Raw genomic sequence first — 18384 nt, 5'->3', positions numbered from 1 at the left:
ACTTTTGCAACCACTCCTTCGCCTCTGGAGTCTTCCCTTCCCCCCTCAAGCACTCCCTTGTGCACCCTCTTCTCAAGAAACCCTCTTCCGACCCCTCCTGCCCGGCTAACTATCGCCCTATCTCCATCACTCCCTTCCTGGGCAAGCTCCTGGAGAAACTGGCCATCTCCCAGCTTAACCTCCATGCTGAATCTGTTGGTAGTCTTCATGACCATCAATCTGGCTTCAGAGCTGCCAGAAGCACGGAAACTGCTCTTCTGAACATCCGTGAAGACCTGATCCTGAACCTCGATTCCAACACTCCGTGTGTTCTCATTCTGCTCGATCTCTCCTCTGCCTTTGACACTGTCAACCATGCCATCCTGCTCAACCGTCTCCGGGAAAACCTGGGTATCACTGGTCAGGCTCTGGCGTGGCTGACCTCTTTCCTTTCAAATCGACCCTCCCAGGTCCAACTGGGGTCCTTCCTCTCCGACATCTTTTTCTCCACCTGTGGTGTCCCCCAGGGATCTAATCTCTCTCCCTGGCTGTTCAACCAGTATCTGGCTCTCCTTGCCCACCGCATCGCCGCTCTCTGCCCTAATTTCCAGTGCTATGTGGACGATACCCAGTTCATTTTCAGGCTACCCTCAGCCTCCCCCTCTCCTTCCCTCATCTCTGACTGTCTGTCTGCTATCCAAGAATGGTGTGCCGCCAATGACCTCTGCCTTAATGCCAGTAAGACTGAGATTCTACTCATCGGTACTCCCACTCCCTCCTTCCCTGGAGCTCTCTGGCCTGCCTCCCTTGGCCCCCTCCCTGCTCCTACCTGCAAGGCAAAAAACCTTGGGGTCATCTTCGACTCCACACTCTCCTTCTCTCCTCATATTTCTGACGTCGCCAAGAGGTCACACTACCAGCTGCACCTCCTCAGTGGTATTCTTCCCTTCCTCTCCTTCCCCCAGAAGCTCACTGTCTCCCGAGCCCTGGTTCTCTCGAAGCTGGATTACTGTAACAGCCTCTATCTTAATCTGCCTGCCTCCACTCTCCGCCCTCTGCAACTCATCCAGAACAGAACTGCGAGACTTGTCCTTGGCCTCAAGCCCAGGGACCGTATCTCTCCAGGACTGAAATCTCTACACTGGCTCCCAGTGGCTGCGAGGATAAAGTTCAAAACCCTCTGCATTGTCCACAAGGCCTTCTGGGGCCTGGGTCCTAAATACCTTCAACTCTCTCTTCCCAAATATCTTCCTCCCCGAGCCCTTCGCTCATCTGCCTCCAACTCCCTCATGGTCAGCCGCTTCTCGAAGCAACGAGCTGGGGGAAGATCTCTCTCCGCGGCAGGGGCCTCCCTCTGGAACAGCCTTCCTGCCTCCCTGAAACTTGAGGAGAACCACCTCCGGTTCCGGAAGCACCTCAAAACCTTCCTCTTTGCTTCTGCTTTCTCTCTCCCTCTCCCCTGCTGAACAGCTAATTAATTCTTCACTAAACTGCACTGATCCTGCAACTGGACCACTCTAAACTGCCTTCGGTCCTGGTCCCAGTCACTGATCCCCTGGAACCCCTCTGCACTACGGGACTGTCTCTGTATCCCTACAGCCCCCCCCTTCCCCAGCACTTGTACTGCACTTACCTTGCACTTGCCTCTAGCTGGCCCTTTTTTATTTATTACTTACGCCACTTACCTTTACTGCACTTCCCCCCTCCCCTTCCCCTTGCACTTTTTCCCCCCTCCCCCACCCCTGCACTTGCGCGATCTGAATGACACCTGGCCTAGTAGGATCGTTTGTTTTGTCTCCCCTTGTTCCTCCCCTCCCTGCCTCGTCGCGCCTTGAAACACCTGTGTATAGGCGCGTTACAAATACCATATCATATCATATCAATATCATATCATAGGCAGAGGTTCGAGTAGAGGTATATGTGTCTCTATGAAGGATATCGCCTCAGCAGACACTGTCAAACAAAAGTTTTGTTATTGTGTTGGAACTTTAGGCGTGCCGGGAACAGCATAGCATAGGAGACGTTTCTATCCCACAGAAGTTTCTTTACTCCAGTGAATGTGCAATATTCCTGCTGAACCGCCATGGAGAAGTCTGGGTGTATGTGAAGAATGCTGGATTCAAAGCGGAGGTTCCCAATCTCTCTTGCCTGGCGTAAGATATGGTCTCTGTTCCTGTAGTTCATGAGACAGGTGATAATGGGCTGTGGGTAGTCACCAGGTTTAGGCTTGCTTGCAAGTGCTCGATGGGCACGTTCAATGGTGAAGTGGGAGGGTAGCCCTGTGGTGCCCAGCAGTTTCCCCGAGTAGCGCCGCAACCGCCATCTCAGTGTTGCCACAGAGGGAGTTCTCCGGCAGTCCCACAATGTGTAGGTTGTTTCTGTGAGACCCTGATTCTAAGTCGTCGCACTTAGCTTTCACCATTTTCATGTCTTTCGACAGAGCCACCACTGTAGTCTGCAGGGCTGTAATGTTATCTTCCGCCGTGTTGATCTTACCCTCAGCCTCTATAATTCTCTGCACCTCCTTTTCAAGTTGGGCCCCTATGGAGACGTCTGTCGTAGTAATATCATCCAACTTGCCATTGACAGCGTTGAACCCTTTGGTCACAGTGTCAAGGATCTGCTGCATGCTCAGTGGTTCAGAAGCTGCGTCTGCACCTGAGGTTGAGGCGAGAGCGGGTGCCGCTGGCGCCATTTTGGATGTTTTCGTGAAGCGATCCATGTCTCCACCTTTCTTGCTCCCTGCCCCCTTTGTCGTGACTCAGGTTGATAGTGGCCAACCTGGCCACCTGGACAATTGTTGCTAGTGTTCACCAGGGAAGTTAAGGCTGGCACTTATAGTGTGTCTGGGGGGGCCTGGAGGGCCCAACCAGTTCTGTACAGCCTGCCTTTATCTCGCGCCAGCGGTCCGATTAATCACAGCACGCGCTCCGGCGCAGCCCCGGGTCCCGCACGCCCTTAGTTAGACTCTAGTCAAGCCCCTCCCTGTTGCACACCAGTGGGCGAGCTGTCCCGGGAGATGCACACAGACTCCCTGTGCAAGCATTTCCTTTAAGCGTTGGCCCTCGGCTGAGTCGCTGCTCCAACTTGAAACTATCACTGCATCAAGGTTTTAGTTATAGGGGCAGAGGCATGCTGCCATCAACCTCGCAAGCTTTCCATCCAGTGGTGCCACTGAAGTTTATCACAGTCACCTAGCTGTAGTCCGAGGGAAAGATCGCACTGCAGGACACACTGCTCAGGATACTACACACTCACTGCCACAATGATTAAGGATAAGAGCTTCATTGTTCCAGCAGGCCACAGCAGGTCACCGTTGTGCACCGGAGCGACCCGCAGTCTTCGTGCAGCTTGTCCACCGGACACCCCGCCGTGGGCCATTATCAGTCCCACCGAGGCAGACTAGCACCCTTGTGCTGCAGCAGGAACAGTAGTGTTGCATGTGGGGGAAGGGGCCCGTTGTAGTCACTGCAGTCTACACCACCGCGGACCGGGCTGACAGCAGCACAGTGTCCATCCGGCTGAGTTGGATGTAGCCGCACTGGCGTCTCCGCAGGGTTAGCAGCGTTGTGGCTCATGCAGCGGTGGAGCTCCTCTTCTCCCCCACCGAGCCCAGGATCTAGAATGCAGTCGTTGGTAGAGGCACACAGTGATCCCAGCTCCTGATGTCTGTTGGTGCCGGGAGACAGCTCAGCAGGTACTGCAGCACTCAATTAGTTTGTTTCCATAGCCTGATTTGCATTCTGCAAGGATTAAACTGCTGGATTTCTTGTCTTTGCTGCCCGCTCCGCACAAAGGTTAAATGAGAGCCGCTATTTTAGCGGCTGCTCAACAGCGCCCCCACCCAGTTGGTATACAAAGTTAAGGACAAAAGGACACAGCAGGCAAGGCACCTGTATAAAAATAGATCTTTATTATACATGGGTCTTAACAAGGAGGCTCAGAGAGAGAGAGGGGATGATCAAATGCATAACATTCAGAAGTTGACGTCTCTGGAATCATGTGTGGAAATGTTTGTCGTGAATGAAGATGACTTTCCATCTAGCCTTAGGAAGTCCGTGGTAGCAATGAGGTCACAACGGTGAAGTACAGAGAGCAAGGAATGGGGGCACTTTCCTCATATGAAAATGAAGCCCCCCATTTGCCTTGGTACCTATCAAAGAAGCAGAGGCTCATAAAGGGGTAGATTTCATTTTCACAACACAAGGAGCAGTGAAGTTTTTCTGGAAGGTTCTTTATGCACTATAGGGAACCTTGAAGATTCCAGGCTGACCTCCAGAGTCATGTGAGAATGTTTCTGATAAACTACTGACAGGCATGGCTTTATTCCAGGCTGTGGGCACCAGCCCCTGACAGAGCACAAAGGAAAGGGCTTGAGTGCAGACTGGGAACACCTACCCAGGGATACGCTGCAAACACTGGTCTCGATGTCAGGCCTGCAGCCAAAGAACCTGGTAGACACAGCTTCTCAATCCGTTCAGTGATGGAATTCTGAGCTTGGTGATGGCAGAACATCAATGACACCAGGCTTTTAGCATTGGGAGGTTCTCTGTTCTTCTCGACTTCACTTGGCCTTCAAAGAGGGGCTGCTATAGGCATTCCATAGCCTGACGGTGCAGTCCCAGGAGGCAGATGCATACTGAGGAGGGAAACAGAGGGAAAAAGTTAGGGGATGGAGGAAAAAAGTGAAGGATAGAAATGAGAGATCAGCAGAAGGGAACAGACAGAGGGGAGAAGCAATGGAAGAGAAACAGAAAGAGGGTAGTTAGGAAGAGAAGTAGAAAAGTAAGAAAAGAGGGAAGGAGGAATAGACAGAAAAGTGAAAGGGAAGAAATAGAGGAGGGTAACAGGGGGAAAAGCTAAGGGTACAAATGAAGATAGGATGGGGAGAAAATGACAACGGCAAGGACAAGGTATGAAATGAAGTGAAGTGAAGGAAAGGGAATAGTAGAAAAGAAACAGAGAAGGGAAACAGGGAAAAGGTTGAGGGGAGAAATAAAGAGAGGGCTGGGAGCAAAGGAGGTCAAAAACAACAAGGTAAGAGGAAGTGAAGAAAGGAGGAAGGTAAGAAACCTTAGTAGAATGGAATGGAGAGAAGGGAACATATGGAGGAAGAGAAGCAATGGAGAATGAAAAGACGGCGGGAATGGATGACGAGAAGGAAAAGAAGTAAGGGCTAAAGTAAGAAAAAGAGGGGCAGAAGGGGAGCGGAGGAAGAGATAAAAAAGTAGATAGGGGTAAGATGGTTGGAAAGAAGAGAGCACATTTGGACAGAAAGGATTGAGGGAAAGGAAGACAGAAGGGAGAACAACAGTAATGAGAGCAAGAAAAGATGGAGTAAGTGAGAGAAGGTAAGATGGAAACAAAGGAAGAAGAGTAGGAAAGGAGCAAGCAAGGCAAAGAAAAAAGGGAAGAGTGAAAAAAGTAAAAGAATTAAGGAAGCAAGAGAAGTGAGGAAGAGAATCAGAAAGAAGTGAAGTTAGTGGGGAAAAGAGGCAAGAGGAAAAGAGGTAAGGGAGGAAGAGTACGAAAAACGGAAGCAATTCATTGGTGGATGAAAAGGAAGGAAGGAAAACAGCAAAGGAATGAGATTGAAATGGGAGACATAAGATGGTACAAAGTAAGAAGAAGAAATAAGAGTGCAGATTGATTTGGAGGGAACATGCAAAATAGGAGAAAGGTTGGCAGGAAAAGGATGTGGAAAGGTGTAATAAGAAAGGAAGAAAGATGGGCTCATGGAACAGAAGTGTGGTGGTTTAAGGAAAGGAGAGGACAATGGAATGAAGAAAGGGTCACACATAGAAAAGAGGATGCAAGGAGATGCACAGAATGGGTGAGAAAAGAGAGAATTGATGGAAATGATAGAGGAGAAATGAGCACCAGAATAAGAAACAAGGTGAGAAACAGGGTAGTGGGAGAATAAAGGGGGAGAAAGTCAGTGGTCTTATCTTGCATCTCTTATATCTCGGGAGGATAGCTCAAGGGCAATGTACTCGCCTTGGAAGCAAGACGACACGGAACAACACAGGTCTGATCCCCGGGTCCGCACTTAGAAACCTCTGGGTATTAAGCGCGTTATAAATAACCAATCATATCATGATTTGAAGCTACCCCTTGTGGATGCCCCAGAACATTGCTGCAGGTGTAGATGGAAGTGGAATCGCACTCCCTTTTAGGAGATATTGACCACTCGCCTCTTAACATGCCCTCTCATTCCTCCTCTAGCCCAACCTCCTACTGCTCCTCTGTAAAGGTCTGGTGACTCTTTCTCTAGATGGCAGTATCTAGCACCATGGGGTCATTCTGATGAGAGACAAGTGTAACGGTTATGATGGAATCCATTAAGATTCTCCAAGTTATTTATATCTACAGACCATTCCAATGCACGAAGGGTCGCCAGATCAGGATTTAGAACAACATGCAGGAGGGCCTTTCAGGGGAGGATTCCACTCTTGGGGATAGGGACATGTATTCCATTACTCACCTCCCTGAACCCCTTTCCTCTCCACATCTTAACGCTACTACCTATAACACCAAGGTACTATATTGTAGCACTAACACTTTCCTGAGCACGGAGACAAGGAGATCAAGAGGAGACAAAGATCACTCTATGAAAAAAAGACAGACCATGACAGTCTGATTGGGGAGGAGCCAGCTATCAAGTATAACAACTGGAAAAGGACTTGAATCAGGGAGAGTCCAGCAAGGAAGCTGGAAACCCCGGGAAGTTCGAAACCAGGAGTGGGAGAAGTCACAGCAGCAGGTCTGTGAGAAGCAATCAGCAGAGCAGACCCAAGACGGTGGAAAAGCTGACCAGAGAAGCCGCTGGAACGAGAGTGGCGGTGGTGTGATCTCAGCTAGGTGAACCTAGTGGTCCCACAACAACGCTAAGATTGACAGCTCTCACGCCCCATGGAAGCAGGGCAGAGTGGCGAAGAGCAAAGAAAGGCAACAACCGCAAACAACACCCCAGGAAGAACCAGACACGGGCTGCCTCCACGAGAAGGTAGCGTGGCCCCCGGGAGACCCGGTAGGGAGTTGTGTGTAGAAGATTGCATCGGTAGTTATCTCAGTACTCCTAAGGAGTGCATCATTGAGAAGTGCATCGGGAGTAATCCCTTGTCCCAGTAGTCCCACAAAAAACTACGGGAGGAAAAGACTTTGAAGAGCGCATTGGGAGTAATTTCCCTTGCCCCAGTAGTCCAACCAAAGTTACTGCAGGAAAAAGTTGTGAGTTGTGTATCGGGAGTCATCTCCCTTGTCCCAGTAGTCCCATCAAAGTTACTGGAAGGAAAGACTTTGAAGAGCGCATCAGGAGTAATCCCAGTGATGTCTATAAAGGGCTTGACTCTTGTCAGAGGGGGACAAGAAAGGAATTGTGGCAAGAGCTGCAACTGCTGATGAAAACTCTTGGTTAAATTTGGGAAGAGACTGGTTTATCAGAAGAAAGGAGGCATTCTCATGGTCACCTTCCTGCACTTGAACTGTTATGATCTCCAAGAAAAGTCTCTTTTCTTACTAGGAGGAGGGAGTTGGCCTCCTATGGGCACTATTTTGTTATTTTCTATTTACTAGTGATAGGGTCAGGCCAGGAGTTTTGGACAGGGGAACGACCTATTAGTTATACGGATATTCTGATGACTTGCACCCGAGACTTGTTTCTTAGATAGGGGGTATCCCAAAAGTGTTAGGGACAGTTAGGTCTTTATTTCACACTAATAAAACAAACTTTGTGTCCGACTTCTGCTTCTAACAGCATGTCACAGAAGTTAGTGTTGGCTTCAAATACTAGTAGTTATGAATCCAAGCCGCACAGCCTGCAGATCAGCTTCAGCATGATGAGAGTGCCAAGACTCACTTGTGAGGACAACACAGAGCCTATCTCTTTTGACTCATGTGAGCAGGGCCTTTTCTGAACCTGCAGCATTTGCCTTCTTAGTGATCAAAGAACGCTATGGTTGAATCGCTCTTCCTTGTGTAGATTTGACTGGTCCCCCCCCATTGTGCTACTTTAATTGGTGATCCCCTGCTTTACAGGACTATTTTGCAGTGCCCGTTTGTTCTTTGTCTCAGAGGTACCTTTGCAACACTGACCTGCCTTGTTTAGTCCCAGCCAGGGTTTGCATTACCATGATTTGTCGGTGTTGGCCCTGGAGAATTTGTAGGCTGATATTTCTGCATCCTATCTCAGATCTACCCTTTGTAGGATAGCCATGATCTTTTGCATTTTACTGACGTTTCGTGCAGGGGTTTTGTTTTGCAGCAGTTTTGTTAATCACTAGAAGCTGTAGCACATGTAATTACTTCTTAGTGAATCCAATGCTGCTCCTAAGTTTGGTTAGAGAGCACACTTGTTGCTTTTCCCAACCAACCAGAGGTTGTCAGGCAAAAAGTCAAAATAAGGGATACATTTTAACAGCTGTTCAATGATACAATCAACTATGAACCACATGTTTCCCAGGCCCGCTACTCACCTCTATTCTGGACTAGGCTCCTCATTTCCCATCCGATGTGCCCAGCAAATTGCTCATGAGTGCCTCTTCATCTGTCAACCTCAAAACTGCAGCCCAGCCTGCATAGACTATCTTATCAGACAATCTTACTTTAACGACCATGAATAGCCGTAAAGACCCACCGGCTCAGAATATGTGCTGCTATGCTATTGCATTTTCCAGATTGCAGTATGTTATGTAATGTATAATTTCATTCATAACTATAAAACTGAACTTTCACAAAGCCGAGCGGGATCCTACACAAGCCAGATAGGAATGACTTATCTTAACTCTTTTTTTATTGGGGTGAGTTAAGGGGAGAACCAAACCAACTTCCTTATGCCAAGAGTGTGCAAAATAACTTGTTCTGTGTCTGAATAGTTCTTTACCTGGTCAGTGTCATGGGCCGCCAGCATGAAGAACCTGTCAGCTTTGGGATCCGTCGCTAGAAACTAGCCTGGCACGTAATGGAGAACCGCTGCGAGGAAACCACAAGACGTGAAAGGCATACCGCGGACGGAACACCCAGTATGCTATGCAGGCACGCACGCATCATCAGCCTCTCTGAAAATAAAGGAAAGCTGTCTTGCGGTCGCATCACTTCTCAACGAGCTCCGGCAGTTGTGTGGTGTACTTTGTGCTTCTATTTACCTCGTTGTTTTCCCTGCTTCTGACCTTGGCCTGCTCCCAAGGAATTTTTCTTTGTCGGCTCGACGATCCTGGATTGCTTACCTGGTGTATGTAACTTTGGACTGCCTCTGGATTACCTTGGTTGACTTCCCTGGATACTTGGAACAGTGGATTGTCCTTGGGCTGTCTTTGATTACTTATCTGGATTCTGGGAACACTGGATTGCTTAATTGTTTTTTTGGACCCCTGGATTGCCTGTGGATTGCTTTGGATTACTCCCTTGTTTCTGGAACATTTGATTGAACCCTAGATTGCTGGTAATTTACCCCTTTCTTCCATGGCCCATTCTGTAGAACCAAGTGCTATCCAACTCCTGCAGCTGGTGCTGATCTATCTGCTCACTCGTGTCTCCAGCTACAGCTAAGGGCACAAGGTAAATAGATAATGAAGGGGGGTTAGTCCCTTAACCCATTGCAATTTCTCTGTACAGCCCACCTACAAATCTTTCACTCAGTCCTGTGTTTCTCCAGTCAGTCTTTACCTGAGGAACTGCAGCATTGAGGGGAAGAATAGTATTCCTGACCTGCTTGGCTCCGACTCACACATTCAGACGGAAAGTCTGACAGAAGTCTGACATTAAGCCCAGGACCTGGTATCTCTCGGCGGTTTAAGACAACAAAGCCAAGGTGGTGAATAGATCGATGTTCAATCAGACAAAACATAAGTAACTCAAAATAAAATGTCTCACAATGAAAGTTTTTTTATGCTATTTTGAGATTATGGGCCTCATCACGACTTTGGAGGTAGCCATGGCGCTATTGGCGCCATGACTGCCTCCAAAATCGGGTCCGGGTTTGCTGAATGGGGAATTACTGGGCCATTCCGAGTTCGGAGGGCCCGGTAATTCCTCCTTCAGGGAACCAGGGCCCGGACCTTCCCCATTTGAGCTCCCATAGGGCTCAATGTGAATGGGTGCGGGAGCTAACAACGGGCCGATTATGACCGGCCCGTTGTTAGCTCCCTGGTCCCCTCACGGGACCTGATCTGGACGTCTGGTAAAACCAGACATCCAGAGCGGGTCCCGCGAGGGGACCTCGTAATCATGCGGAGTGGGTTTAATGGCGTCGGCACCATAACCGGCGCTGTTAAACCCATTCCGCACATCTTGTAATGAGGCCCTATATGTTTTACATATTGAATGTGTTTAATCAAATTATTTTTAAAAAAATGTATTGTTCTGAATAAATTGATATTTTCTTTTGATGAAGTTTGGATGTACTGTTGTGAACTTACCTATTTACTTTCTATTGATATTTACACAATTTCTCTTGCAGCTTCTCAGAGTCCCTTCCCATGGTTCTCAGTGTTTCAGCAAATTCACAGTCTGTAGAATTTCTAGCTTTCTTGGCGATGTCCTTGTGCAGCTAGCGGAGAGTGGGGAGGCCTCCTTCTCTTTCCAGGTCTCAAGTCTGCATTGGAACCGGATGGTTGTTCTGTTGGGGGAGTCGGGATGGGCTGAAACTCAGGTAGGAGCCATAGGAAGACACAGAGTCATGCTAAGCTCTTAATACAGTTCTTGCTAGGCCTATTGCGTCTATCTTTCTTCGGGTCCTGGGTCTTACCCTCCCAAATCCAGTATCTCTCTCTTTATGACCTTCTCTTATTGCTTCTTTTTCTTCCTCTCTCTCCTTGTGTTTCTCCTGCATGTCCCTGATGCTTCACCTTGTGCTTGTTGATCTACCCATCCCAGGCTTCACCTAGTATCTTCTCTCAATCACAACCTTCTACTGCTCTTCTGTTCTGTCCCTGATCTTCTCTTCCTCCACACTCTCCTCTACTTCTCAAGTGTTCACCCTTCCCATTGACAGTTTCCTCACTGTTCACCATCTTCTCTTTAGTCTCATTGTCTTTAGGCACCTATATAGGTAAGGGCTAGCTTCTACATATCATTTTCCCAAGTTCCTCTCACCGCCTGATCCTTAGATCCTCTCTCCAGAACTCCTCTCTCCCCTTCTTAGTTCATCCCTTCTGCTCCTCCTTAGACACCAATGTATCAGGTACCACTTCCTACTCCCAATATACCATCTCCTCCTCAAGTACCCCTGTACCAGGTACCACCACATCTTCTCTATATACCACGTCCTCCTCAGACACCCCTGTAACATGTACCGCCTCCTCCTCAATATTCACCGCTTCCTCTTTAATCACCTTCTTAGCACATCCTTCTCAGTCTCTCCTCCAGCCTCCAGTCCCCTTCTTTTCCTAGTTTCCTGGGTCCGCTTTGCTCTAGCCACCTCTGTCTTTTTGTACCAGCCCACTGGGATTCTCCTCCAGACCACTATCCTCTCCTTACCTTACTTACTCCTCCTTTGCTCAGCCTCCTGATCACTCTCCTCTGGCCATGTATCTCCTGATCCAGCCCCTTCGGCACTCTTTAACAGTGGCCTCCAAATGAACACCTTCTCTGGAGTCCCACAGCTTTCTACTCCTGTCTCTTCTTTAATTGGGCCTTCACCTTGCCTTCAAGTCTCTCCCTGGCCATTGGTAACTCCAGTGTGTTTCCCTTTGTGATTGGCTGATGGGCCCTGTTCCTAGGGATGGTTCACAGTTTTTGATGTGGGACTTTGGGCTGGGTAGTCTCTCCGCATTGTTAGTCCTCTCTCTGTTTCACACACCATGGCCCTAGCTTTGGTCTTGATTTCCTTAACCTAGAAGGTCTTAGTGGTATGAGTGTGGAGAACTTGTGAGGTGACTGGTTGACAGCTTGAGTTTTCGTCTCTTTCCCCCTTTAGTTCTATATAGGATTTCGGCTCCCGCACTCTTACGGGACAGAGGCCTTGTTGCTTCTATGTGAGGAGCCCCTGCATTCTGTTGGTGGCATGTTGAGAGGTAAAATAGATTATCAAGTCTATTCATAAAACTTAATTTCGTTTTTATGCTCTAGTGAGTAATCATACATTTACCTCTTTTCAGAAAGGTGCATGAGCCCAGTCTTTCTGGTCTCATGTGTAAATTAGAGTGCTCCTGCCACCAATGTATGATAGGCTCCCAGCAACCACGTGATTGCTGGCAGTGCATTTCACTGAGACGACTTGCTAGTGTGACAGCTGTGGTTTAACCCACTGCTGTCACACTTCAAATGAAAATCATGACTGGGCCAGCACATCCCGTATGTAAAATCGGGATGCACGTTGAAATGCCCAGAAAGGCACCCTTATTTGCGCAAATGCGCAAAGCTCATTCAGATGCCCTTTGTGAATTGGGCAGACATTTTTTTGTTTGAGAATCTGGCTCGCCCTGAGGGAAGCTTCCAAAGCCGAGGAATAGAATTAAGTAGTTGGCCTATAAATCTTCAATGATAGATAAGAGGCTTCTGTACATAAATTGATCATTGTAATGGCAGACAACTCTGTGAGACCTATATGGTCTAATTGTTGTTATTTATCTGCATATTAGTACAGTTCTGAAATATACATGATATTGGTCCTTTTAAGATTAAATGTGGTGCAGTTAGTTAATGTTCTCTTGGTTGAATCTCTTCCTATAAGGCTTGAGTTATAAGAGGAGTATTTTCATTTGACTTTCAGAAGAGGGCAAAGCAAAGGTTTATTCTCCTGAGGAAGGCCCAACTTGTGACTTCAAATGCGTTGGGAACATACAGAGTGTACACTATATCTTTCACTTTGATATGTGTTGAAACCTCTTTTTGATGTAAAATGTATTTTTGTGAAATCATAACAACGTGAAAAACGTTTAATGTCACTTCACTATATAACAATGGAACATCATGTTTTCATTGTACATTTTGAAAATGTCTAATATAATATAACTGTAAAAAATAATTGTATTATTTCCTTTTTTATATATGGTTTTGAAAACTACAGAATTATATGTCCTCATTTTATGTAAGTGATGATACAAAATGTATAAAGAAAGGAGATCTCCCTGCTTGCGAATGCAAGATAGTTCTATCATCACTGGTGGTAGGCACTTACCTATCATTTGCATTATTTGCATTATTTTCAGACCCAGTTGAAAGGGACCTTTATATCTTGAACCAATTGGTTCATCGCTGAACTTATATATATATATATATATATATAGAGTCAGTACTCCAGATAAGATTTTAAGGTGGGAGTATTTTTAAACTTTGAGAGTAAATGCGATTTGAAAGGAGTAAAAATGAGTCTTGTCCACCACTAAAGAGTAAAAGGTATGTGAGAATTCAGATTCATCCAAACAGTTAAAACTGTATGGAAATCATTATGCGGCAGCGGTCCACATCATGATAAAAAAGCAGGATTCTCTCATAAATAACAGATAACACAGTGTGGAGTAGAAAGAACACCCTCTCATTAATGGAACACATGAGCACTAAAACTAAGCTACCCCTGCCTGCAAAGAAAAGCTACAAGAGCAGCAGAAACATTTTAAAGTTTCGCTAACACACAACAGGTCATCTTGAGCAGAAGCCGATCAGGCTTCCCTCACACAAACAGAAAAGGCAAATCAGGGCAACAGCAATGCAAGCTTCTATCATGTAGAACAGGTGGAGTGGATCAGTGCAATTTAAGCAAGGGTAGAAGATACCCACACAGATACAGAATGGGTCTATAGAACAGGTGCCAAATAGGATTCCGGTATGCACACTCCCCTCCTAATATAGAAGAGCTATTCCATGGACCTTTGTAGATCTGGGTCTCAACAGGACAAGACTACCACAGAGAAGTCGGTCACAGCAGTCGAGGTTCCACTCACAGAGAAGAAACTGCATGGGATGGAGCAGTGCAAGCACCTCCACGCTGAACAGGTAAATGAAGGGCATCAGAAATCCAAGATACACTTGCATTTAACGGAAACAGCATAGGCTTAGCAGTCCAAATTCCCCTCTCACATAACTTGCCCAGCAGGGGGTAATTGATCCAAGCCACCCTCACATAGAATAGGAATAGCATAACAGCAGTAGGAGCACCACCCACATAGAACAGGAGCAGTTAATTGCCTCAGCAGTGGAAGCGCCTCACAGATAGAACTAATATGGAATTGATAGCTACTAGTTCAAATTAGAAGGCTAACTCTGCTTCCAGAATCAGAATAACTCCATAGAGTAACAATTTAGTACATTATAATTAGAAACAATTCAACCTTAGAACAAATGATTTGTGTACCATTTCCCAGTCACTCTACAGTTGGTCCACTTCCTAAAGCACATTGCAGAAGGGGATGTTAATAATACAGGAGGCTAAGTCACTCAATATGCCCTTCATTTTTCCTCTACAAAGGTCTGCACATTTGAGCTCTTGAGAAGAGTCATTGAGGAGAGCCTATAAGAATATTATATCCACCAAAAACGCCATGTATATGCAGTATAGATGGGCAGCGATTCAGGACTATGCTCAATCCAATGACCATGTGGGGTTTTGGAGGTTGATTACTGACTCTGACCTAAAGGGGGATGTTAGTGCTTCAGAAAACATAACCAAGGTGGTGTAATCACTTAGAGGCCTTATATAGCCTACCCACCTAGGCACACAGGGGAACATCGGGGCCTGATGTAGGTTCTAGTGTAGAAGGGGTCTGAGGAGTTAAAACCCACCTAGTCATAAAAGTGGAAGAAGTGGCAAGGGCAATAACACTCCAGAAGGAGGGTGTGGGGAGCTCTGGGTCCGGATGGGGTCCTGGTCGATTTATATAAAAGTGAAATGGCATTCTGGGCTCCGGTGCTCACAAGGGTATACAATGCCATATTACAGCAGGAACGGGTATCGGAATCCTGGATATCAGCGGTGATCATCCCATGTTTAAGAAGCAGGACTAGACAGATCCCGGAAACTACCGGCCCATTTCTCTGTTAGACGCTGCAGGAAAAACCTTTTTGCCAAGGTTCTCTTGCAGCGACTCACGGCATGTGTCAAGGAAACCAACCAATTAAGACATCTGCGGGCAGGGGTCGAAGCTGGAAAAATCACAATTGACCAGAGCTTTAGGTTCCATTTAGTCATCCAAAAGCATCTAAGGATCTTGAAAACCAACCTGTATGTGGTTTTTGTGGACCAAAAAGGCCAAGTTCGACAGCACGCCAAGAAATCCTCTTTGAGCTGTCTTACGGGCCAAAAACATCCAAGAGGAATTGTTAGGCCCTATCCAACTCTTGCATGGAAATAACATGGCAGCCGTACGATGGGGACTAGGGGGTGAAGTCAAGGGCCAGTTTCAGGTGGCCAGGGGGGTACGCCAGCGATGCGTCCTTGCCCCCATTCTATTTTGCCTCTATATTAATTCAATCATAGAGAGGCTGTAGTAGGAAAAGGCGGACCTTCTGAAAATGGGGAGGGAATGCATCCCGGTTCTCTTATTCGCGAATGATGCAGTCCTGATGTCCACATCCCTGGTGGGAGTGCAGCAGGCACTGGCAACTTTTCAAAATGAATGCGACAAGTTGGGGCTAGAGATCAACGCCATAAAAATGAAGGTAATTGTCTTTGCATCAAAAAAGGCGATGGTAAAACTGCTAAATTTGCAAATGAATGGCAGCACCTTAGAACAGGTGGACTGGTACGATTACCTGGCTATCCGGTTCTCAAGTGGGGGGGCTTTGGGCGAACCAGGTAATCAAGGCCCATGTTCAAGGATGGCTAGCCCGGCCGGGTCTTTCTATTTGCTGGCAAAATCCTCACCAAATGGATACTAGTGCAAAAGCTAGGGTGAAAAAAGCCTTTCAGGGGTATAGAGCGATGAGGGCTTCAACAGTTACAATGGCCTTGGAGATGGGTCAGTTGTATCTGGAACTAAAACAGACCCATGATTTTGAAAATTATCTGGATATACGTAATCCACCATATGCTCGTGCACTGTATATGCGATTATGCTTTGGTACTTTACCAGTATTAAAAATTGGGTTGGGACAGAAGGTTCTGTGTCCACGCTTTGTGATAAGGGTGTGGAAAGAATGGTCCGTTTTCTATTACTGTGTGAACATTTGAATGGTGTTAGAGCAACATATTTGAAACCTATGTTCCGTTTACATTGTGTTCTCACAGCCGGGAACGCTACACGGTTGTGCAAGTAGCCCTCAGACTTGAGTTTGGCCCATTTTGTCTGCAAATATATCCACAGAACCTGGCTAAGAAGAGATAAGGCTCTTTTGACTAATGGCCTAAGATCTTGATCGACGAATAAAGCTCATCCAAGTTAAAGTATGGACATGCAGGGGGAATTGAGGCAGTCTGAACATTTTACTGTCCTATCATGAATTGGTATCAATGTTTTATGTTACTTTTATAATGGAATTACTTCTTTTAACCTGATTTTAGAACAACATTGTATACTGTGTATTGTGGTTTTATTTATTGAATGTATTTTATTCTTTTTTCTACGGAAACAGCTAATGCCAAAAAAGGTTTTTACAACATATTTACATTTCTAAGACACAATAAAAACCTGGCCAATTACACAGTAAAGCAAACACGACTTGCATTATGTGTTTTGAGGTTTGATAGCAGAATTATCTTTTGATGATTAACGATACTCTTCATTTACTGGAACTAGTAGTGCTTAATGGGATGCAGTGTGTTGCGATACGATAGCGTAGACAGCCAAGAGCTCAATGCTAAAATCTACATCGAATCTCATGGTCAAATGTTGTCTGGCCCGAGTTATCCTTACATCCTTCAGAAGTCAGTAAACTGATTATCGACCGAACTAATAATGACAGTCCTTATTGTATTTGGGGAGAGTTGAGAGTAGGGGAGTTTGGGGAGGTTACTGTTACGTTCAGTCCCTCCCCCACTCTGCTTTAACTCTCATTTATGCTGCCTGGAGGTATTTTAGCACATTGGGGCACCCCACTCACACCTAGGCCCTATGTCTGTATAGGATTCTTCTCCCTATCCGTGTTTTTTTCCCATTGCAGATAAAGCCCATGATGCTCTCTTGGATTTCTTTCATCAGCTTCCCCGGCATGGGCAGAGGGATCAACTGGAAGAGATATAGCAGTCGGGGGGAGTATATTCATTTTGACAGCAGCTATCCTCCCTAGCCATGATATGTTCATTTGTTTCTACCTTCCCACCTCGTGAGACCTGCTTTGATTTGTTTCACTAACGGGGGATAGTTTGCCCCAACTATTTGTGTTATGGTAGATATCAGATTCACCCCAAGGTATCTAACTGATCCCGCTGCCCACCTAAACGGTGTGTTATTTTCTAAGCATTCACGGTCTCTCTCCCGGACCGATAGATTTAAGATCTCTGATTCTGAGTAATTTACTTTGAACCCAGATACCTCAGAGAAGGCATTTATCTCTTCCATTATTGCTGGAAGTGATGTCTCCGGCCTGGTGACCATCAGAACCACATAGTCAGCAAACAGGCCCATCTTGTGATGTGCCCCTGACCACCTAACTCCTTGAATCTCTCTGTTTTCCCTTATCCACTGCGCAAAGGGCTCCATCACCAAAGTGAGAATGGGTAGGTCAGCCTCCCATTCACTTTAACCTTGGCTTAGGGATTCTGGTAGTCTGCTCGAATCATTTATAGAAAGCTCGGTCCCACTCCCACCCTGTTCAGTGTTTGGACCATGAAATCCCAGTTGATGCGGTTGAACACCTTCTCAGTGTCTAGCATTAATAAGCATGCGGGCATTGGCATCCCCCCTTGTAGCCTTATCAATTATGTGCAGGACCCTTCTTATACTGTCAAAAGTATTCCGACCCTGAATGAACCCCATTTGGTCCTGTGCTATCAAACCTGGGAGCACCCCTTCCAGCCTAGCCACTATTACTCTTGTGTAAACTTTTGCATCCACATTAATGAGTGCTATCAGATGGTATGAGGAGCATAGTTGTGAGTTCTTTCCTGGCTCTGGTATAAGACTGATGTGCGCCATGTTCATGGATAGGGATATCTCACCCCTCTCTCAGAAGTCATTGAATACTACCGCCAGGCCTTTGGATAGTAGTTCACTGTATGTTGCGTAGAATGCTGATGTTAGCCCATCCTCCCCCGGACTCTTAAGCGGTTTCAGATGAGTTATTGGCCTCTGTACCTCTTCCCACGTGATGGGTTCCTCTAGTTGGTCTCTTTGCTCGGGGGATAATCTTGGTCTCTTCCAACCCGCCAGGTACACTTTTTGTTCCATCCTATTTGATGGCTCTTCCCCGTAGAGGTCAGCGAAGAACTCCCTGACTATCCTGCGTTTAGCCCTTTCCGTCCCTACTTGTTTGCTCTTTTTATCCTCCAGAGTGGTTATAAACGCCTTCTGTTCTCTAGCCTTTATCTGTCTC

At 46.6% G+C, this 18384-nt stretch overlaps 1 protein-coding gene across 1 annotated transcript in view; it reads right to left on the bottom strand.

Annotated features, from left to right (window-relative positions):
• Positions 1 to 3894: 3894 nt before the first annotated feature.
• LOC138580751 (uncharacterized) overlaps positions 3895 to 18384 on the bottom strand; it is a 333494-nt gene continuing 319004 nt past the window's right edge. The window contains exon 18 of the mRNA XM_069651540.1: positions 3895 to 4618. Coding sequence (XP_069507641.1) covers positions 4544 to 4618 — 75 coding nt within the window. The 3' untranslated portion in view covers positions 3895 to 4543. The remainder of the gene's footprint in view (positions 4619 to 18384) is intronic.

Source organism: Ambystoma mexicanum, chromosome 3p, assembly GCF_040938575.1.
Source record: "Ambystoma mexicanum isolate Mex_15411 chromosome 3p, UKY_AmexF1_1, whole genome shotgun sequence".
NCBI classification, from domain to species: Eukaryota; Metazoa; Chordata; class Amphibia; order Caudata; family Ambystomatidae; genus Ambystoma; species Ambystoma mexicanum.
The sequence above is the reverse complement of the archived record's forward strand: the minus strand, read 5'-3'. Positions and strand labels throughout refer to the sequence as shown.